Source organism: Dipodomys spectabilis, unplaced genomic scaffold, assembly GCF_019054845.1.
Source record: "Dipodomys spectabilis isolate Male_0828 unplaced genomic scaffold, ASM1905484v1 ptg000125l, whole genome shotgun sequence".
Classification (NCBI taxonomy): domain Eukaryota; kingdom Metazoa; phylum Chordata; class Mammalia; order Rodentia; family Heteromyidae; genus Dipodomys; species Dipodomys spectabilis.
The window spans coordinates 16,328,504-16,344,322 of NW_024870802.1; the positions used below are offsets into that span (position 1 = coordinate 16,328,504).

Here is a 15,819-nt window from a genome sequence, read left to right on the forward strand (position 1 = left end):
AAAAACAAAAAAAAGGGAATTTATTTCACATGTAACCCAAATTCTGCATGTCTGCTTTATCTTATTTTTAATCCCTCCATAAAATGCACTACTCTAAGCACACAAATGATTATTCACATTTGACTTACTTATTTTCATTATTTCTCCAGTTTTACACAAATATATCTACAATCTAGACTTAGTGATTTAGAACATAAATGGTGTGTTATGAAATACCAAAATTAGCTTTATTTTAAATGAAAATCAAGAAGACCCAAGCTGGGTGTTGGTGGCTCACATCTGTAATCCTAGCTACACAGGAAGTTGAGATCTGAGGATTGTAGTTCAAAGCCAGACCAGGGAAGAAGTGTGTGAAAAATTAAGTGTGATTTTAAAAAAAAGTAAAGAACAGCACCTAAATCCTGAGTTCAAACTCTAGAATCAGAGCTGGGAAGGTGGCTCAGTGGTAGAGCGCTTGCCTTGCATGCAAGAGGCCCTGGGTTCGGTTCCTCAGCACCACATGAGCAAAAAGAAAAAAGCTGGAAGTGGTGCTATGGCTCAAATGGTAGAGCGCTAGCCTTGAGCTGAAGAGCTGAGGGACAGCGCCCAGGCCCAGAGTTCAGAATCAACACACACACACACACACACACACACACACACACACACACACACACACACACACACACACACACACACACACACACACACACACACACACACACACACACACACACACACACACACACGAGAGGAAGAAAATTACATGGCTAAAACAGAATTACCATTAAAATTTAACACAGTAATAAGATTCTGTATAAACAGAGTTCAGAATCAACACACACACACACACACACACACACACACACACACACACACACACGAGAGGAAGAAAATTACATGGCTAAAACAGAATTACCATTAAAATTTAACACAGTAATAAGATTCTGTATAAACACAAATTTAAGATAAATTTATTGAAGAAAACCTTCATTAACAATGAAATTAATGCTTACCATTCTTTAAACACCATATACATTATTAATATATACTGTATATTTCCGATCAATTCCATTTTTAGGCTCAATTTAAGAAACACAATTGTAACAGGTTGTATACAAAAAATACTCCACTAAGAAAGTAGATAAACTGCACATAAAACAGTACAAGTATAATGTGCATAGTAAGATAGCTTGAAGCATCTGTATGGCTTTCTTCAAAATAAACTATTAGGAGAATGGACCCATTTGGGACCTACTGTTACAGTTGACATATGTAAACTGTTTCACATTTTTTTAGGCACTTACTAACATAGTGTTTTAATCCCTGAAAAATGAATTTACAAAAAAGAAATCTACATCTGAAATAAAAATTTAAAAAAAAAACGAGTCTCATACACACCTTTTAAATTAAGCAACCAGTCTTTTAGTGCATGCACAGAACTAAATTGTAATTTTGTCAAAAACTTCCTGTGCAAAATTTACATAAAAGTACAAAATGTATGTACAGATTTATTATATACAGAAAAGCCCTGAAGTTTTCAATCAAAGAAAATGTTATTAAGACTTGAAACAAAAATCATAGTATCTAATCTTGTAATATAGGGACTCCATTATCCAGTGATGCAACAAAATCTGATCCAAACTTACAAGATGAAAAGTTTAATGATTCTGTTATAAAATGTCCATTTTTGAAATTTTTGAGCATGTCCCTTAGGAATCTACCTTGAATTGAAGCTTTATGAACAGTGTCCATATTAATGCTTCCCCATTTTCAAACACAATCAATATCTATCTGCTTTTGTCTGATATACTAAAGAGTTACTAACAAAAATGCTCTAACCTAATTTAGACAATTACAGACAAAAAATATGGTTTGTTTTACTAAATTTGCTTCAAAATATTATCTAAAATATTTTAACTTTCAAGTGCTTAAATATTCCACTCTTTTTAAAGGGGTGACAACCAAGAAGAAAAACAGGATCTTTTGATTAATGATGGACAATTTAAATCAGATAAGCATAGTTCTGTGCAAGAGAATCACTGTAGAATATGATCAAATTCAGAAAAAAAAAAACACTGAAGTTTAACTGGAAGTAGAAAAGCTGCTCATTTACTGCAATTTAGAGAAAGGGTCACCTTGGGAAGGCATTACAATTTCTGACATGGGACAGAGCTTAACAGGAAACAAGAATAACTTGCCCCAAACTCTTCCAAGTTTAACTGTGAAAATAGTTTCAAAGGATTCTATCTTTCAAATGAACTGTATTCAGCAGATACAGGGTAACTTCTTTACACAGGCTCTCAGTATGTTTTCACAAGTGATAAGAAATCCAATTCCAATGTGAAAGAGCACCCCATCTTCAGAGGAGCTGGCTAATCGGATTTATAAGGCTGGTGGAAGAAAGGGAATGGGACTATCCCTATTTACCCTCTATGAAGAGTCTCTAGAAAAGAACTCTATTGGGAAAACTATTTTAACCAAACTATCACTAACTTCTCACAAGCACATCTTTTAAAAAAGATTAAGTCAAGATACAGCTATGTAAGTTAATTTCTTTCAAAACTTACTTGTACAGTGATGGCATTTTCAAGTACCATACATAAAGCTTTTGGTCTTCCATGGAAATATAACTGATACTTAAAATGTTTAATTTCAGGAACTATACTGAAGTAGAAAATGTCTGTATCATGGTCTTTCAACTGTTTTCTTCTCAAATAGTTTTATTTTCTTTTCCTTGGTTAATTTGGTAAATTATTCTAACATATTCCAGTCTCGAGTAGCTTCCATTAAATGTCTCTGCCCATGACCAGCCCATGTATCCTGATTGTCAAATACTCTACCACAAAACCAACAGTTAAACTTAGCTTTCAAAACATTTTCAGAGGTAGTTTTCACAATCTGGTAATTGTTTTTGCTTGTCTTTTTGAGTGTTAATTTTAGCACAAATCTTTCTTTCACGGAATTAACCGTTTTAAATGTTTTGTGCCTCTTGGGAAAATCATCAAATGTTGTTTTAGAAGGATTATAACAAACTGGTTTCTGTAAAGCACTGATAGTTCTCTTTGACAATGAAACCTTAAGTACATGCCCATTAAATTTTGAGATAGTTTTCATTACACTCACGACTTCTGGAGCATCTACATCAGGATGATTCAAAACCACAACTGGTTGGTTTCTCCTGGGACATTTCACAAGTTGTCTGGAACTAAAGGGGAAAAGCCTTAACATTCTGACTGTGTCTTTTGCAAGCCTAGGTCTGTTGAGTCCAAAAGCTTCATGGACATCTTCAGTTTTAGTTTTTTCTTTGCACTTTCTATACAATGTTGACTTTTTTCTTGGAGGCTCTTGGTAACTATCCCTACATTTTCGTTTACAATTTCTGTTTCTAGATACAAAGGTAATTTCAGAATCTTCACTTACACGAGATTTTATTTTAGAAAATTTGCTTATGGAAGTCTTTCTTCTATTGAAACTTCTCTCAACTGCACCATTTGTCTTACACCGTAATACTCTGGCTTCTGAATGGTCACTGATACATAGTGGTTCCTCAGAAGGTTCTGGGCATGTTGCAGTAGAAGTTACAGTAATTTCATTTGCTGGCATCAAATCATCTGTTAAGAAGGGTAAGGCATCTCTACAAGATTCTGGCTCTTTCTGCTCTCCACCTATAGTCTGATTAGATGGTACATTCTCTTTCTGCAATGGGATTACAGAATTGCTAACTGATTGATTATTAGCAGCAGTCACATTTGAAACAGAATTAAAAAATTTCAAAAATATTGTCTGTGATGTTCCTTCAGGTGTCTTTGGCTGTGTATTTTGATTAGAATTTTGGACTAACTTAGGCTTAAGCAGCTCTGTGTTATTTGGCATCACATACTTTAGAAAAACAGCTTGCCTGCCATCAGGCAAAAGGGTATAGAGAGGTGCCTTCGGGAAACTTTCATTCTGCTGTTTAACTGAATCTAAGACACTCAACTTTGCACCCTGCTGCTCTGACAGTACATTAGAAGTAGGAACAGCTTTCCCTGAAGAACTTCCTGGTGTTTTAATAATGTAAGAGCTTTTTAATGGCAATGCATTTTCTGAGCGACTTTTCATACTCAAACAACTGCCAATGCTGGAACAAAGTGCAGGTGTGAGACAATTACTGTTGTGTTCTACCTTCAAAAAGGGAGTTTTGAAAGGCTCATTAGTTCCACAAGCTTGAGTACTCTCAGTGTTGACAATGGAAACATCTTCAGGTTTCCCATTACTAAATGTCAAAACCATCCCAGGTTTGTTGTTTAAAAGAAGAGAAGCAGGTACACCTGGAGTATTAATTAATGGAAGTGCTCTTTTAGAAAGAATGTGGACTCCAGGCTTGTTAGCAACTTTCAATGGTATAAAAATTCCTTTTGGAGTTTGAACAAATACAGTTTTTTTCTGTTCTAAGCTTATGAGTGGATTCTGTATACCTAAAGAACCTGAATTCTGTGTGTTGACACGCAGTTTGTCTTTTACAAGCTGTTGCGTTATTATTGCATCTGACTGAGTTTTTGGTAATGTGCTAACACCTGGAACTTTCTCTGAATCTCTTACATCTTGTAACACTGACAGCACTTGTTTTTCTTTTCCATTACATTTCAAACTCTGATTATCTGTAGGCATATTAACACTCATACTTCCAGATGATAATGGGCAGATACTATGTTCTTTCAAGTCTTTTGAAGGTTCAACTGTCAAGTCTTCTCCCTGATTTTGTTGTGACTGCTCACAATGAAGTGATGGACTTTTATCTGGAATGTCAGAGTCCTGCTTTACATTAGATTTCGGCATTAATATATCTTGAAGTAATTGGTTTACTTCAGGTGGTAAATATTCTGATGCCTGTTGGCTCTGGAGAGAGAAAACAGATGTGATTCTAGGCATCATAGGTGAATCAATACTACAAGTGTCATTCCAGTTAGATTTTTCAGTCACATTCTCTAAATTCTGGTTTTCATTAGTGTACAGGCTTTGTCCATCAATATTTTGTCCTTTTTCTATAACACATTGCTCTTCAATTTCAGCTTTCATTTTTGAAATTCCATCTTTATCATTTAAAAGGCTAACAGATGGTAACAGACTATCTGTGTTTGAGATTTCCTTCCTAATTGGTGTAAAAACAGCATCATTAGTTGGCTGTTGAACTGTTTTGCTTGATGAAGATTCTTTCTGAAGGTTTTCACACACTGCTGGTCCTGAAAACCTACGACGCTTATTATTCACTTTTGAGTAATTATGAAAAGGTAATGATCCTTGGTTTGAAGATTCAACTGGTAACTCAGAGTTGACATAACTAATACAATAGTTATGCATATCTCCACTAGTATATGCATTTGGCTTGTTATTATGGTTGACTTTATCTTGAGCTTTAACGGTGTTACCCAGTATTTCTGAATGGTTCTGAGCAATATGATTTCCCCGTAAGTCAACGTTATCTCTTGTTTCAACTTTTGCTGTCAAACCCATTGATGTGGTAACCAATTCTGATGTTGCTGGCAAAGACGATAGATTTTTACTATTATCCACTGTTTGAGGAATATTACTCCTTTCAGATATCAAAGCCATTTCTTTTTCAGAAATTATTTTCCCTGAAACTATAGGAGGTGGGCATAAAAATGGAGTTGCTTTCATAGAAATGTTTTCACTTAACTCAGTTGTTACTCCAGTTAAAAATGCAGTGGTGTCCAAAGTCTGGAGCTTCAAGTGAGTAGCATTGTCTTTTGTAGCATCTAACTGTGAGGCTGAAGTGTGTAAATTTGGTTTACTGGGAGGCAACAATTTTATTACAATATGTTGTTTTCCATCTACCATCTTGAAGCCCATAAACTTCGAACTGTAGTTTGCGGGAATTGTTACTTTATTATTTTTCATCAGTAACACTGTAGGTCCCTGACAAGTAGATTTCAAGAAACCTGAAGTAGCATTTGATCCTTCATCAGCTCTATTACACTGCCCAGAGGAGAGAAGAATTCGTTTTTCTGACTCTGACCCTGTGGGCTTATCACTATCTTCACAGTGTAGCCTTTTACGCTTCTCTTCATTTAAATGTTTCTTACCAAGATGGCTCTGATCTTCAGATCCAGTCTCTTGTGTTTTGCTCATTATATTAAGCTCCTGAGTGCTTTCCTCTACATCTTTGTCACTTCCACTGTTAATTTTCTTACGTTTCCAGAATGTTTTTGATGTACCAATTTTGTATCTTTTCAGTATTAGTTTAAGACCTGCAGAAGTACTTGTGATCCTTTTGTCATGGTTGTCTTTGTCCAGTTTTTCTTTTGCATACAAATGTTCTTTGTGCAAAGTTATAACATGTCTTACAAGATGGTCCTTATGGGTGGCACCATAACTACAATATTGACAAGTGAAGGGAAGAGTACCACAATGAACAAGAAAATGTTTCTGAAGCTCTGCTTTGGTGAGACACATATGATGGCATTTACCACATTTATAGTGAATTTCGTTATGTCTATGAATATGCTGAACAAATGTACCAACATCCTGGGTGAAGAATTTGCACTCTTCACATTGAAAATTGCCATTAACACAATGTTTAGATGTGAAATGCTTTGTCAAGCCTAATAAACTATATACACGCTCAGTGTTACAAATGTCACATTTTACTAAAGTACTTCTATGGGTTTGTCGGTGTTGTTTAAATATCTGGAAGTCATTTGCTGAAAAATTACACATTTCACAAGGAAATGAAGGTAATTCTCCACGGTGCCACATTTGAAAGTGTTTCTGTAAATCATTCGGGCTATACCGAGTGCCATCTTGGCATTTTGAACAGCTGAAATTAAGTATTTTTGCAGACATTTTTACACCTTCTTCTTCAGCTCTCTCAGACTTACAAAGCAATACACACTCCTCTACACAGTTTACCGTCCTTACATTTATAGATTTTCTTGCAGTCTGTTGTCTTCTCTGAAATAATTTGCTGTATTTGTCAACTTCATGTTTCAGTAGAACTTCATCTGGAATATAAACCTTTGGCAAATCAACTTTTAAAATTTTTAATCCATAATGAAAATCAGTTTCTAAAATTTTTTGTTTAGGTTCTGATCTCACAGTATCAGCTATCTTATTCTTTACATCATCATCTTTTTTTAAAGTAATTTGCTCTTCATCACAAAATAATTGTTTCTCTTCAAATGGCATGATGTAATAAAAAAAAAATCCCAATTTCTTTTGTTCTGAAAACTCCTGAAGTTATTCAACAGGAAACAATAATGTTCCAAAACATCTTCAAATTAAACAGGAACTTTTCAACATCAACTCACCTAAAATTAAACAAAGAACTGAAATTTTCATCACAAAATTAAAAGCAAATTTCTTATCTTTAAGTTCAATTTTTGACACAAAGTTGAAATGTTAGCCAAACGCACATACTGAGACTGAAGACTTGGTTGATGTACAAACCACTAACAAGAAGTAATTCAATGGCAGCAATGGGAGGGAGGAAACAAGTGGGAAAGAGGGAACAGCAGCTGATGCTATGCAAAACAAAAGAAATGTACATATCACCCAATGTGGAAGAAATAACTATTGCAAAGCTCATAGAGCTCATAAATGTTATAGACCATGATAGACAATTTGCCCCATGAAAGTTAGAATGTGTTTGTGACTTTAACTAAGCATCACTATCCCACAATACTGTGAAATTTGGGAAATTATGTAACTACTTAATCACAATAAAAAATTTGAAAAAGAAACAGTTGAAAGTGAAAAAAAAAAGAAGATAACATAGAAGTCAGAAAATGCAAGCTCTAATCCAACTATGCCATGGGATTAATTTCTTTGCATCTCAGTTTCCTCCTCCAAACAAAACCATATTCTCATAATATCTTCAAGTGATAAGATTCTATCTATCTATCTATCTATCTATCTATCTATCTATCTATCTATCTATCTATCTATCTATCTATCTATCTATCTATCCATCCATCTTTCTATCTATCTGCCAGTCCTGAGGCTTGAACTCAGGGCCTGGGCACTGTCCTACAGTTTCTTTTTTGCTCAAGGCTAGCAGTCAGCCACTTGAGCCACAGTTCCATTTGTGGGTTTTGTTTTGTTGAGTAGTTTATTTGAATATAAGAAGAGTATTCACAGACTTTTCTGCCAGGGCTGGCTGATCCTTAAATCTCAGCCTCCTGAGTTGTTAAGATTACAGGTGTGAGCCACCAGTGTCCAGTGCCCAGCTTCCCCCCCATCCCTTCCATCCCCTTTCACCCTGCCTGCTGGTTCTGGGTCTTAAACTCTGGGCCTGGATACTGTTTCTGAGCTTCTTTTGGTCAAGGGAATCAAGCACTCTACCACTTATATCACAGCATCAGTTCTGGCTTTTTTGAGTAGTTCACTGAAAAATCTCACAAACTTTCCTGCCCAGGCTGGCTTTGAATAACAATTCTCAGATCCCAGCCTCCTGAATAGCTAGTATTACAGGTTATGAGCCTGGCTATTTTATTTTTTAAGATATGATATCATTAAATAATATAGCCTAGGCTGACCTGGAAACTCCAATCCTGTGAGTGCTGGGATTATAGGCATGTGCCACCAGGCCCAACTTAAACTCTTAAGATTGGATACTTCAGTTCTAAAACTGGGTTAACTTTCTTTTCTTTTTTTCTTTGAGATGGGAGCCCTGATACTGTGTCCAGAATTTCTGGGCCTCAGTCTCCTGAACATGTTAAAATTACAGGTGTGTACCACATTTACTTGTAATATTAAAGATTTTTTAAAAATTTATAAGGGATTCTTAAAGACTCCATTACACATGTGGTTTATCCTGTAACTATTATCTCATGTGGTTAGTTATCCTGTAACCATTATCTCATAAGAACTGTAACAGATTTGTCTCAGATTTCCTATTTCTGTAACTTCCTCAGGGATAATTTACATTTAAAATAAAAGCAACAGCAACACAAACAGCAACAACAAAAATCATCTATGAAACTTCAACCAGATCTGAAAGTGATCAAATATACAAAACTTTTATACACTTCCTGCTTGACTTGAAAAAAAAAAAACCAAAACTTTTATACACATAGTAATCGTTTCTGTACATTTGCCAGAATTTCATAGTGTGGTCATTCTGGTTAATCCACACTCAAGCTTTTTCTATACTTCCTATAGCTGAGCACTGGTGGTTCACGCCTGTTAATTTTAGCTACTTAGAAAGGTGAAATCTGAGGATCATGGTTCAAAGCATAGGCAAGAAAGTCTGTGAGACTACCTCCAATTATCCAGCAAAAAGCCAGAAGTAGAGCTGTGGCTCCAGTGGGAGAGTGCTAGCCTCCAGCAATAAAGCTTGGACACAGGCCATGCATTAAGTTCAAGCTCCAGGACTAGCACACACAAAAAAGAGATTATCATACAAGTTTCATTATAAAAAGCAATTTGTGTCTTAATAATATCATATATCCAAAATTATATTTATATAACATCAAGTAATTAGATTTTGCTATTTCTAAATATCATGAATTCCATTTCAAAATAGCTCACAATTTTTTCTTTAAAAAATAACATATCCGGTCTAGGAAGTTGGCTCAGTGGTAGAGCGCTTGCCTTGCATGCCTGAGGCCCTGGGTTTGATTCCTCAGCACCACATAAGCAAAAAGAAAAAAGCCAGAAGTGGCACTGTGGCTCAAGTGGTAGAGCACTAGCCTTGAGCTGAAGAGCTGAGGGACAGCGCTCAGGCCCAGAGTTCAGGCCCCATGACTGGACCCAAAAAAAAAAAAATAACATATCCCAATGTAAAAGTAGGCTTTTAAAACAACTCAATTAACAAAAACTAATAAATACCTAATAAAAGTAGAAAATATTTTGACAGGTGCTATAGAGAAATTTAAAAAATATGGTCTCTCCTCTATTCCAACTCACAGTTCAGGAGGAAGTAGGAAGCATACATTAATACGTTGCTTGTTAAGCACTATTCAGCAACCTCATCTACCCAATACATTCAAGGAATAGAAAATAATTAGGCAGGGGGGGCTGGGAAGGTAGCTCAGCGGTAGAGTGCATGCCTTGCAAGCATGAGGTCCTGGGTTCGATTCCTCAGCACCACATAAACAGAAAAAGCCAGAAGTGGCACTGTGGCTCCAGTAGTAGAGCGCTAGCCTTGAGCTGAAGAGCTGAGGGACAGCGCCCAGACCCAGAGTTCAGGCCCCATGACTGGCAAAAAAAAAAAAAAGAAAAGAAAAAAAAAGAAAATAATTAGGCAGGATACATGGCAGCCAAGAAATGCCATCAAGTTCATTTATTAATCCATATACTCTTTCCTCATAAACAAGCCCAGTACATTTTCAGGTAGATTTGACTCCAAACAACTTAAATGAATTTGCTTTTGTTTATAATCCCTAGTAAATGAAGAAGATTAAGAGTCCTCTGGCAGGGGAGGAAAAAAAGTTGTTTTTTTTTTTAAAGGAAGGGGATTTCCATTTATCTTAGATATTCCAGTGGCTGAAAAGAGGGATGGAGTGACTACTTAACAGGTATATAGTCTTCATTGGGACTAATATGTATATATATATATATATACATATATAAAATATGTATATATATATATATATATTTTTTTTTTTTTTTTGTCGGTTGTGGGGCTTGAACTCTGGGCCTGGGAGCTGTCCCTCAGCTCTTCAGCTCAAGGCGAGCGCTCTACCACTTGAGCTACAGCACCACTTCCGGTTTTCTGGTGGTTTATTGGAGATAGGAGTCTCACGGTCTCTCCTGCCCGGGCTGGCTTTGAACCGCGATCCTCAGATCTCAGCCTCCTGAGTAGCTAGGATTACAGGCGTGAGCCACCAGCGCCCGGCTTATATATATATATTTTTTTTTGGTTGGTCGTGGGGCTTGAACTCTAGGCTTGGGTGCTGACCCTGTGCTCTTCAGCTCAAGGCAAACGCTCTACCACTTGAGCCACAGCGCCACTTCCAGTTTTCAAGTGGTTTATGAGAGACGAGAATCTTACGGACTTTCCTGCTCAGGCTGGCTTTGATCCTCAGATAGCTAGGATTACAGGTGTGAGCCACTGGCGCCTGGTGACTAAAATATTTTTCAACTAGACAGTGATGATAAGTGCTCAGTACGGCAAACACAATAAATGCCTCTAAAATCACTAATGTGAGGCCAGGAGTAATGGCTCATGCCTAATATCCCATTTACTGAGCTGATAGTGATAAGGAGAATCTCCAGAATCTCATGACCAGCCCCAGAAAGTGAAACTCCATTTCAAACAATTAGCTGGGTTTTGTAGCAGGTGCCTCTCTGATCAGAGCTATGATGAAGGTAGAAGGATAATCTTAGATAGCCTCTGGGTAAAAATGTGAGACTGGAGGTATGGTTCAAGTGCCTATCTACACCAAGCAAGAAGTCCTGAGTTAAAGCCCAAATACTATCAAAAATGGAAGGGAAGGAGTGAAGTAGAGAGAAAGGGCTAATTTTATGTGAATTCTAAGAAAAAATTCTAAAAACATAGCTAGTCAAAATAACCTAACTAAAGAATGTCACTTATATGACAATAACCTTTGAGGGCATTTCTGTAATATGGAACAGCCACTAATAATTAAACTGGGCCCAAATCATGTTATATCATACTAAGAAAGTTTATCTACTAAGAATAGCCTACGTAAGAAGTCATGAAATTATCTAATAATATTTTAGCATACTGAAATATTTCATCAAAAACAAGAGATCTAGCTGGGTGCCAATGGATTGCACCTGTATTCCTAGCTATTCAAGAGGCTGAGATCTAAGAATCATGGTTCAAAAGCTAACGTGCAGGAAGGTCTGTGAGACTCTAAAAAAGCTGGAAGTGGAGCTGTGACTCAAGTGACAGAGTACTTGCTTTCATCAATAAAGCTCCAGGACAGCACCCAGGCTCTGAGCCTTGGTACCAAAAAAGATAACTGAAAAAGCTTACTTTAATGGAGTTCTCAGTTCACTGATAATGCCTAGTATTTTAAATTATTATATTTTAAGCAGTTGTAAAAAAGTTTCAATTAAACATGTCAATTTATGCCAAATGAGTATTTTTAAATTAGCAAGATTACTTAGCCTACATGTCTACACATAGATATATGATCTGATTTTATGGGTTTCATGTGGGGTGCCTTGTTAAGATCCTCCCTGAAAATCTTATTTTGAACTTTATCAAGATAACACAACAAATAGTTGATAGGCTGTTTGCTTATAAAATTTTGCATGTTTTTCATAATGAGTTATTATAATTTGCAATCAAGATAAATTTAAAATCTAGAAGGAAAAGATAAACCCATATTTAGTTGTGATATCTGTAATTTTAAGATGCTTTTTTTTGTCAAAAGACATGAAAAATAAAGGGGTACAGATAATAAAGATAATAGGATAGGAAATTAAATCTTTTGTTTTTAGTGTAGATTTTTCTATTTTGTTAGGAATGTAGGAGTGCATGTTGGGATGAAAACATGTATATTTAGCTGTCCTTCAGAAATATTTATTTATTTATTTATTTTTACTTAGTTATTTTGGGTCTGGTCGTGGGGCCTGAACTCTGGGCCTGGGCGCTGTCCCTCAGCTCTTTAGCTCAAGGCTAGGTGCTCTACCACTTGAGCCACAGCGCCACTTCCGGCTTTTTTTCTTTTTGCTTTTGTGGTGCTGGGGAATCGAACCCAGGGCTTCATGCATGCAAGGCAAGCTCTCTACCAATGAGCCACCTTCCCAGCCCCCTTCAGAAATATTTATGAGCATATGTTTCACATGGAAAAATCAACAGTGGACCCCCATAGACTTCATGAGACCTTAACCTAACACTGCCTTTTTTTTGTACTGTAATAACAAACTTTTTGTAACAAATATCCCATTTCAGGTTCACTGTTTCAAAGATGACATTGTTAAAGAAATAGTTATGAATCAAGAGCTTAATTTGCCCTCCTTAAATGGGCCAGTCAGATGAGAAGGACTTTTATTTTATCTTTTTTTTTCCCAGTACAGGGGTTTGGACTCAAGACTTCTGTATTGCTACTTAGGTAATCTACAACTCCAATCCTTTTTTTTTTTTTTAATACTGTTCTTCTGAGATAGTTTATTATTTCCTTCCCTGGGTATGTGCCTGGCCCATGATCGCCTATTTTAAGCTTTGCATTGTAACTAGGATAACAGGCACTCACCAAGGCATCCAAATATCAGTTGAAAAGGGATCTCTCAAACTTTCTTACCCTGGCTGGCCTCCAACTATGATCCTCCCAAACTTAGTTTCTCAAATAGCTAGCTAGGTATGAGCCACCAGCACTGGCTTTTGGTAGTAATTTCTTTAAATCTGATACCTTTAATTTATAGCATACAAAATACAATATAAGAGGAGTTTGTATATTTGAGGTAGTTTGCAGTTTGTAATTTTTCAAGTTTGTTTGAATAACAGTTTTCATATATGTCTAAATGTTACCATGAGATAATGATATCTGATAACAACTCATACACTAGGGTTGGCACCTGTGATCAAAATGTTATGAATATCTCAGGTAAGATAAAAAGGGAAAAAGAAATTTTATCATAATTTGAATCCCTCAATCTATTAGACTAATGCTCTTTTTATTATAGTTCAATCTCTACCCTACCATCAAGGTTTATTGGTCTTACATGACCCATTTAACTATGATATTACTACTTCATAAAACTTGACCTGCCAGGTGCTAGTATCTTACCCCTATAATCCTAGCTATTCAGGAAGCTGAGGGTGAGGATCATGATTTAAAGCCAACCCAGGCAAAAACATCTATGAGACTCTTTTTTTTTATTTGTGAACATACTGTACAGAGGGGTTACAATTACATGGGCAGGATAATGCGTACATTTCTTACCAAGCATTGCAGCCTCCTCCTTTGTTTACCCTTCACCTCCCTTCCCAGCCTCCCCCCTTCCCCCATATGAGACTCTTATTTCTAATTAACCACCACCAGTAAACTGTCAGCGGAGCTGTGGCTCAAAATGGTACAGCACTAGCCTTGAGCAAAAAGCTCAGGGACGGTACCCAGGCCCTAAGTCCTAGGAGCCATTAAAAAAAAAAAAAAAGCCAAGCGCCAGTGGCTCACGCCTGTAATCCTAGCTACTCAGGAGGCTGAGATCTGAGGATCGTGGTTCAAAGCCAGCCCGGGGAAGAAAGTCCATGAGACTCTTATCTCCAATTAACCATTAGAAAGCCAGAAGCGGTGCTGTGGCTCAAGCAGTAGAGCTCTAGCCTTGAGCTGAAGAGCTGAGGGACAGCGCCCCCCCAGAGTTCAAGCCCCACAACTGACAAACAAAAACAAAAACAAAAAACTTGACCATTATTTTAAGTCACTGTAATAAGACAATTCTGTAAAAGCATTAAAATAATCTGGAACATTTCCAGCATCAAGTTAGCAAATTAAGCCACTTTATTTTCTCTTTCTCCCAATTACTCAACAAAAAAACAATCATCATCATCATCATCATGTGACTAGGAGGAACTAGAAAAATACCCCAAAACCTATTTCAAAATGTCTGGTGGGAAATGGCCTGGTAAGAGAAGAGTTGAAAACAAATGCTGACCTACACTGAATCTTGCTATGTTGTCTAGGCTAATATCAAACTCCTTGGCTCAAGCAATCCTCCTGCCTCAGCTACCTAGGCTGGGACCACAGTGGCAGTCACGTCACATATGTAGGACCACAATTCAAAAGAGGAAGGCCACTAAGGGACATTCACCAATCAATATTTAATGAGTATCTAATACCCCAAGTGAATGACAAAATTATGGTTCCTCCCTCCTCTAAACATACCTTGAGGAGTAAAGAGAGGCTTCACTGGAAGATCAGGGTGGAGCCCTTTTGGTAAGAAAAGGCCCAGGCCAAGATTCTTGAGGTGAGAAATTAATTCAGAGCTGGATCCAGAGGCCAGGAAAGGCTGCTAGTTCTGGCTATCAGGAGAGAAATAAAGAAGAAATTACTCTGAACAAAGATGAAGCTTCTTACATTCATGGCTATCATCTTCTGCCTAAGAGTTCTGTCCTTGCTTATTATAAATTTTATGTCTATACTATTAGGAAAAAAAATGAATTCCTACATTTCCCTCTTGTAACTAAAAAAAAAAAAATCGAGAAAAATTCTTTGTATTCTCATCTCAATGATATCATATATGGATGGATGGATGGATGGATGGATGGATGGATGGATGGATGGAGGAATAAGCAAGCCAGGCACTGTAATCCTTGCTACTCAGGAGGCTGAGATCTGAGGACTACAGTTCAAAGCCAGCCAATACAAGAGAGTCCTTGAGACTCTTATCTCCAATTAACCACTAGAAAACCAGAAGTGGTGCTGTGGCTCAAGTGATAAGAGTGCTCACCTTGAGCTGGAAAGCTTAGGGACAGTGCCCAAAAGCCCAGAGTTCAAGCCCTACAACCAACAAAACAAAAACAAAATATAGGCAGTCAGGTACAGTAGCTGGTAATACTAGCTACTCAGGAGAAAGAAGTGCTGGTGGCTCATGCTTACAATTCATGCCTGTAAATTCAGAAGGCTGACACCTTGGGACACAAGAGCTGGTGAGACTCCACCACAAGGCACTAAATTCAAGCCCTGGTACCAACACTATAGATAATATATATATGCAGGAGTTGTGCCTTAAATGTCTTCAAGCTTTAAATTTTATTATTCTAGTAATTAAGCTTCATAAAATTTAAAACTATCAATGTACAACAGATTGGGGTAAAAGAGGAAAATTCTTGTGTTTCATCAGTCAGTTTGAGAAACACTGGACCAGAATAAGAACTGAACTCTGGTCCACATAGAGTTCCTCAAGCAGGAGTTAAAACCTTGAGTT

General features: G+C 36.9%; 1 protein-coding gene across 4 annotated transcripts in view; it reads right to left on the reverse strand.

The window, feature by feature from the left end:
* Positions 1–934: 934 nt before the first annotated feature.
* The window catches only part of Znf518a (zinc finger protein 518A), a 28,674-nt gene continuing 13,789 nt past the window's right edge, over positions 935–15,819 (reverse strand). For 3 of the 4 annotated variants that reach the window (XM_042689395.1, XM_042689396.1, XM_042689397.1), the window contains exons 3-4: positions 14,778–14,914; positions 935–7,286 (exon numbers count right to left, since the gene is read on the reverse strand). In XM_042689395.1, the coding sequence (XP_042545329.1) occupies positions 2,731–7,164 (4,434 nt within the window). In that variant the 5' untranslated portion in view covers positions 7,165–7,286; positions 14,778–14,914 and the 3' untranslated portion in view covers positions 935–2,730. The remainder of the gene's footprint in view (positions 7,287–14,777; positions 14,915–15,819) is intronic. The other variant, XM_042689398.1, reaches the window with a different exon arrangement.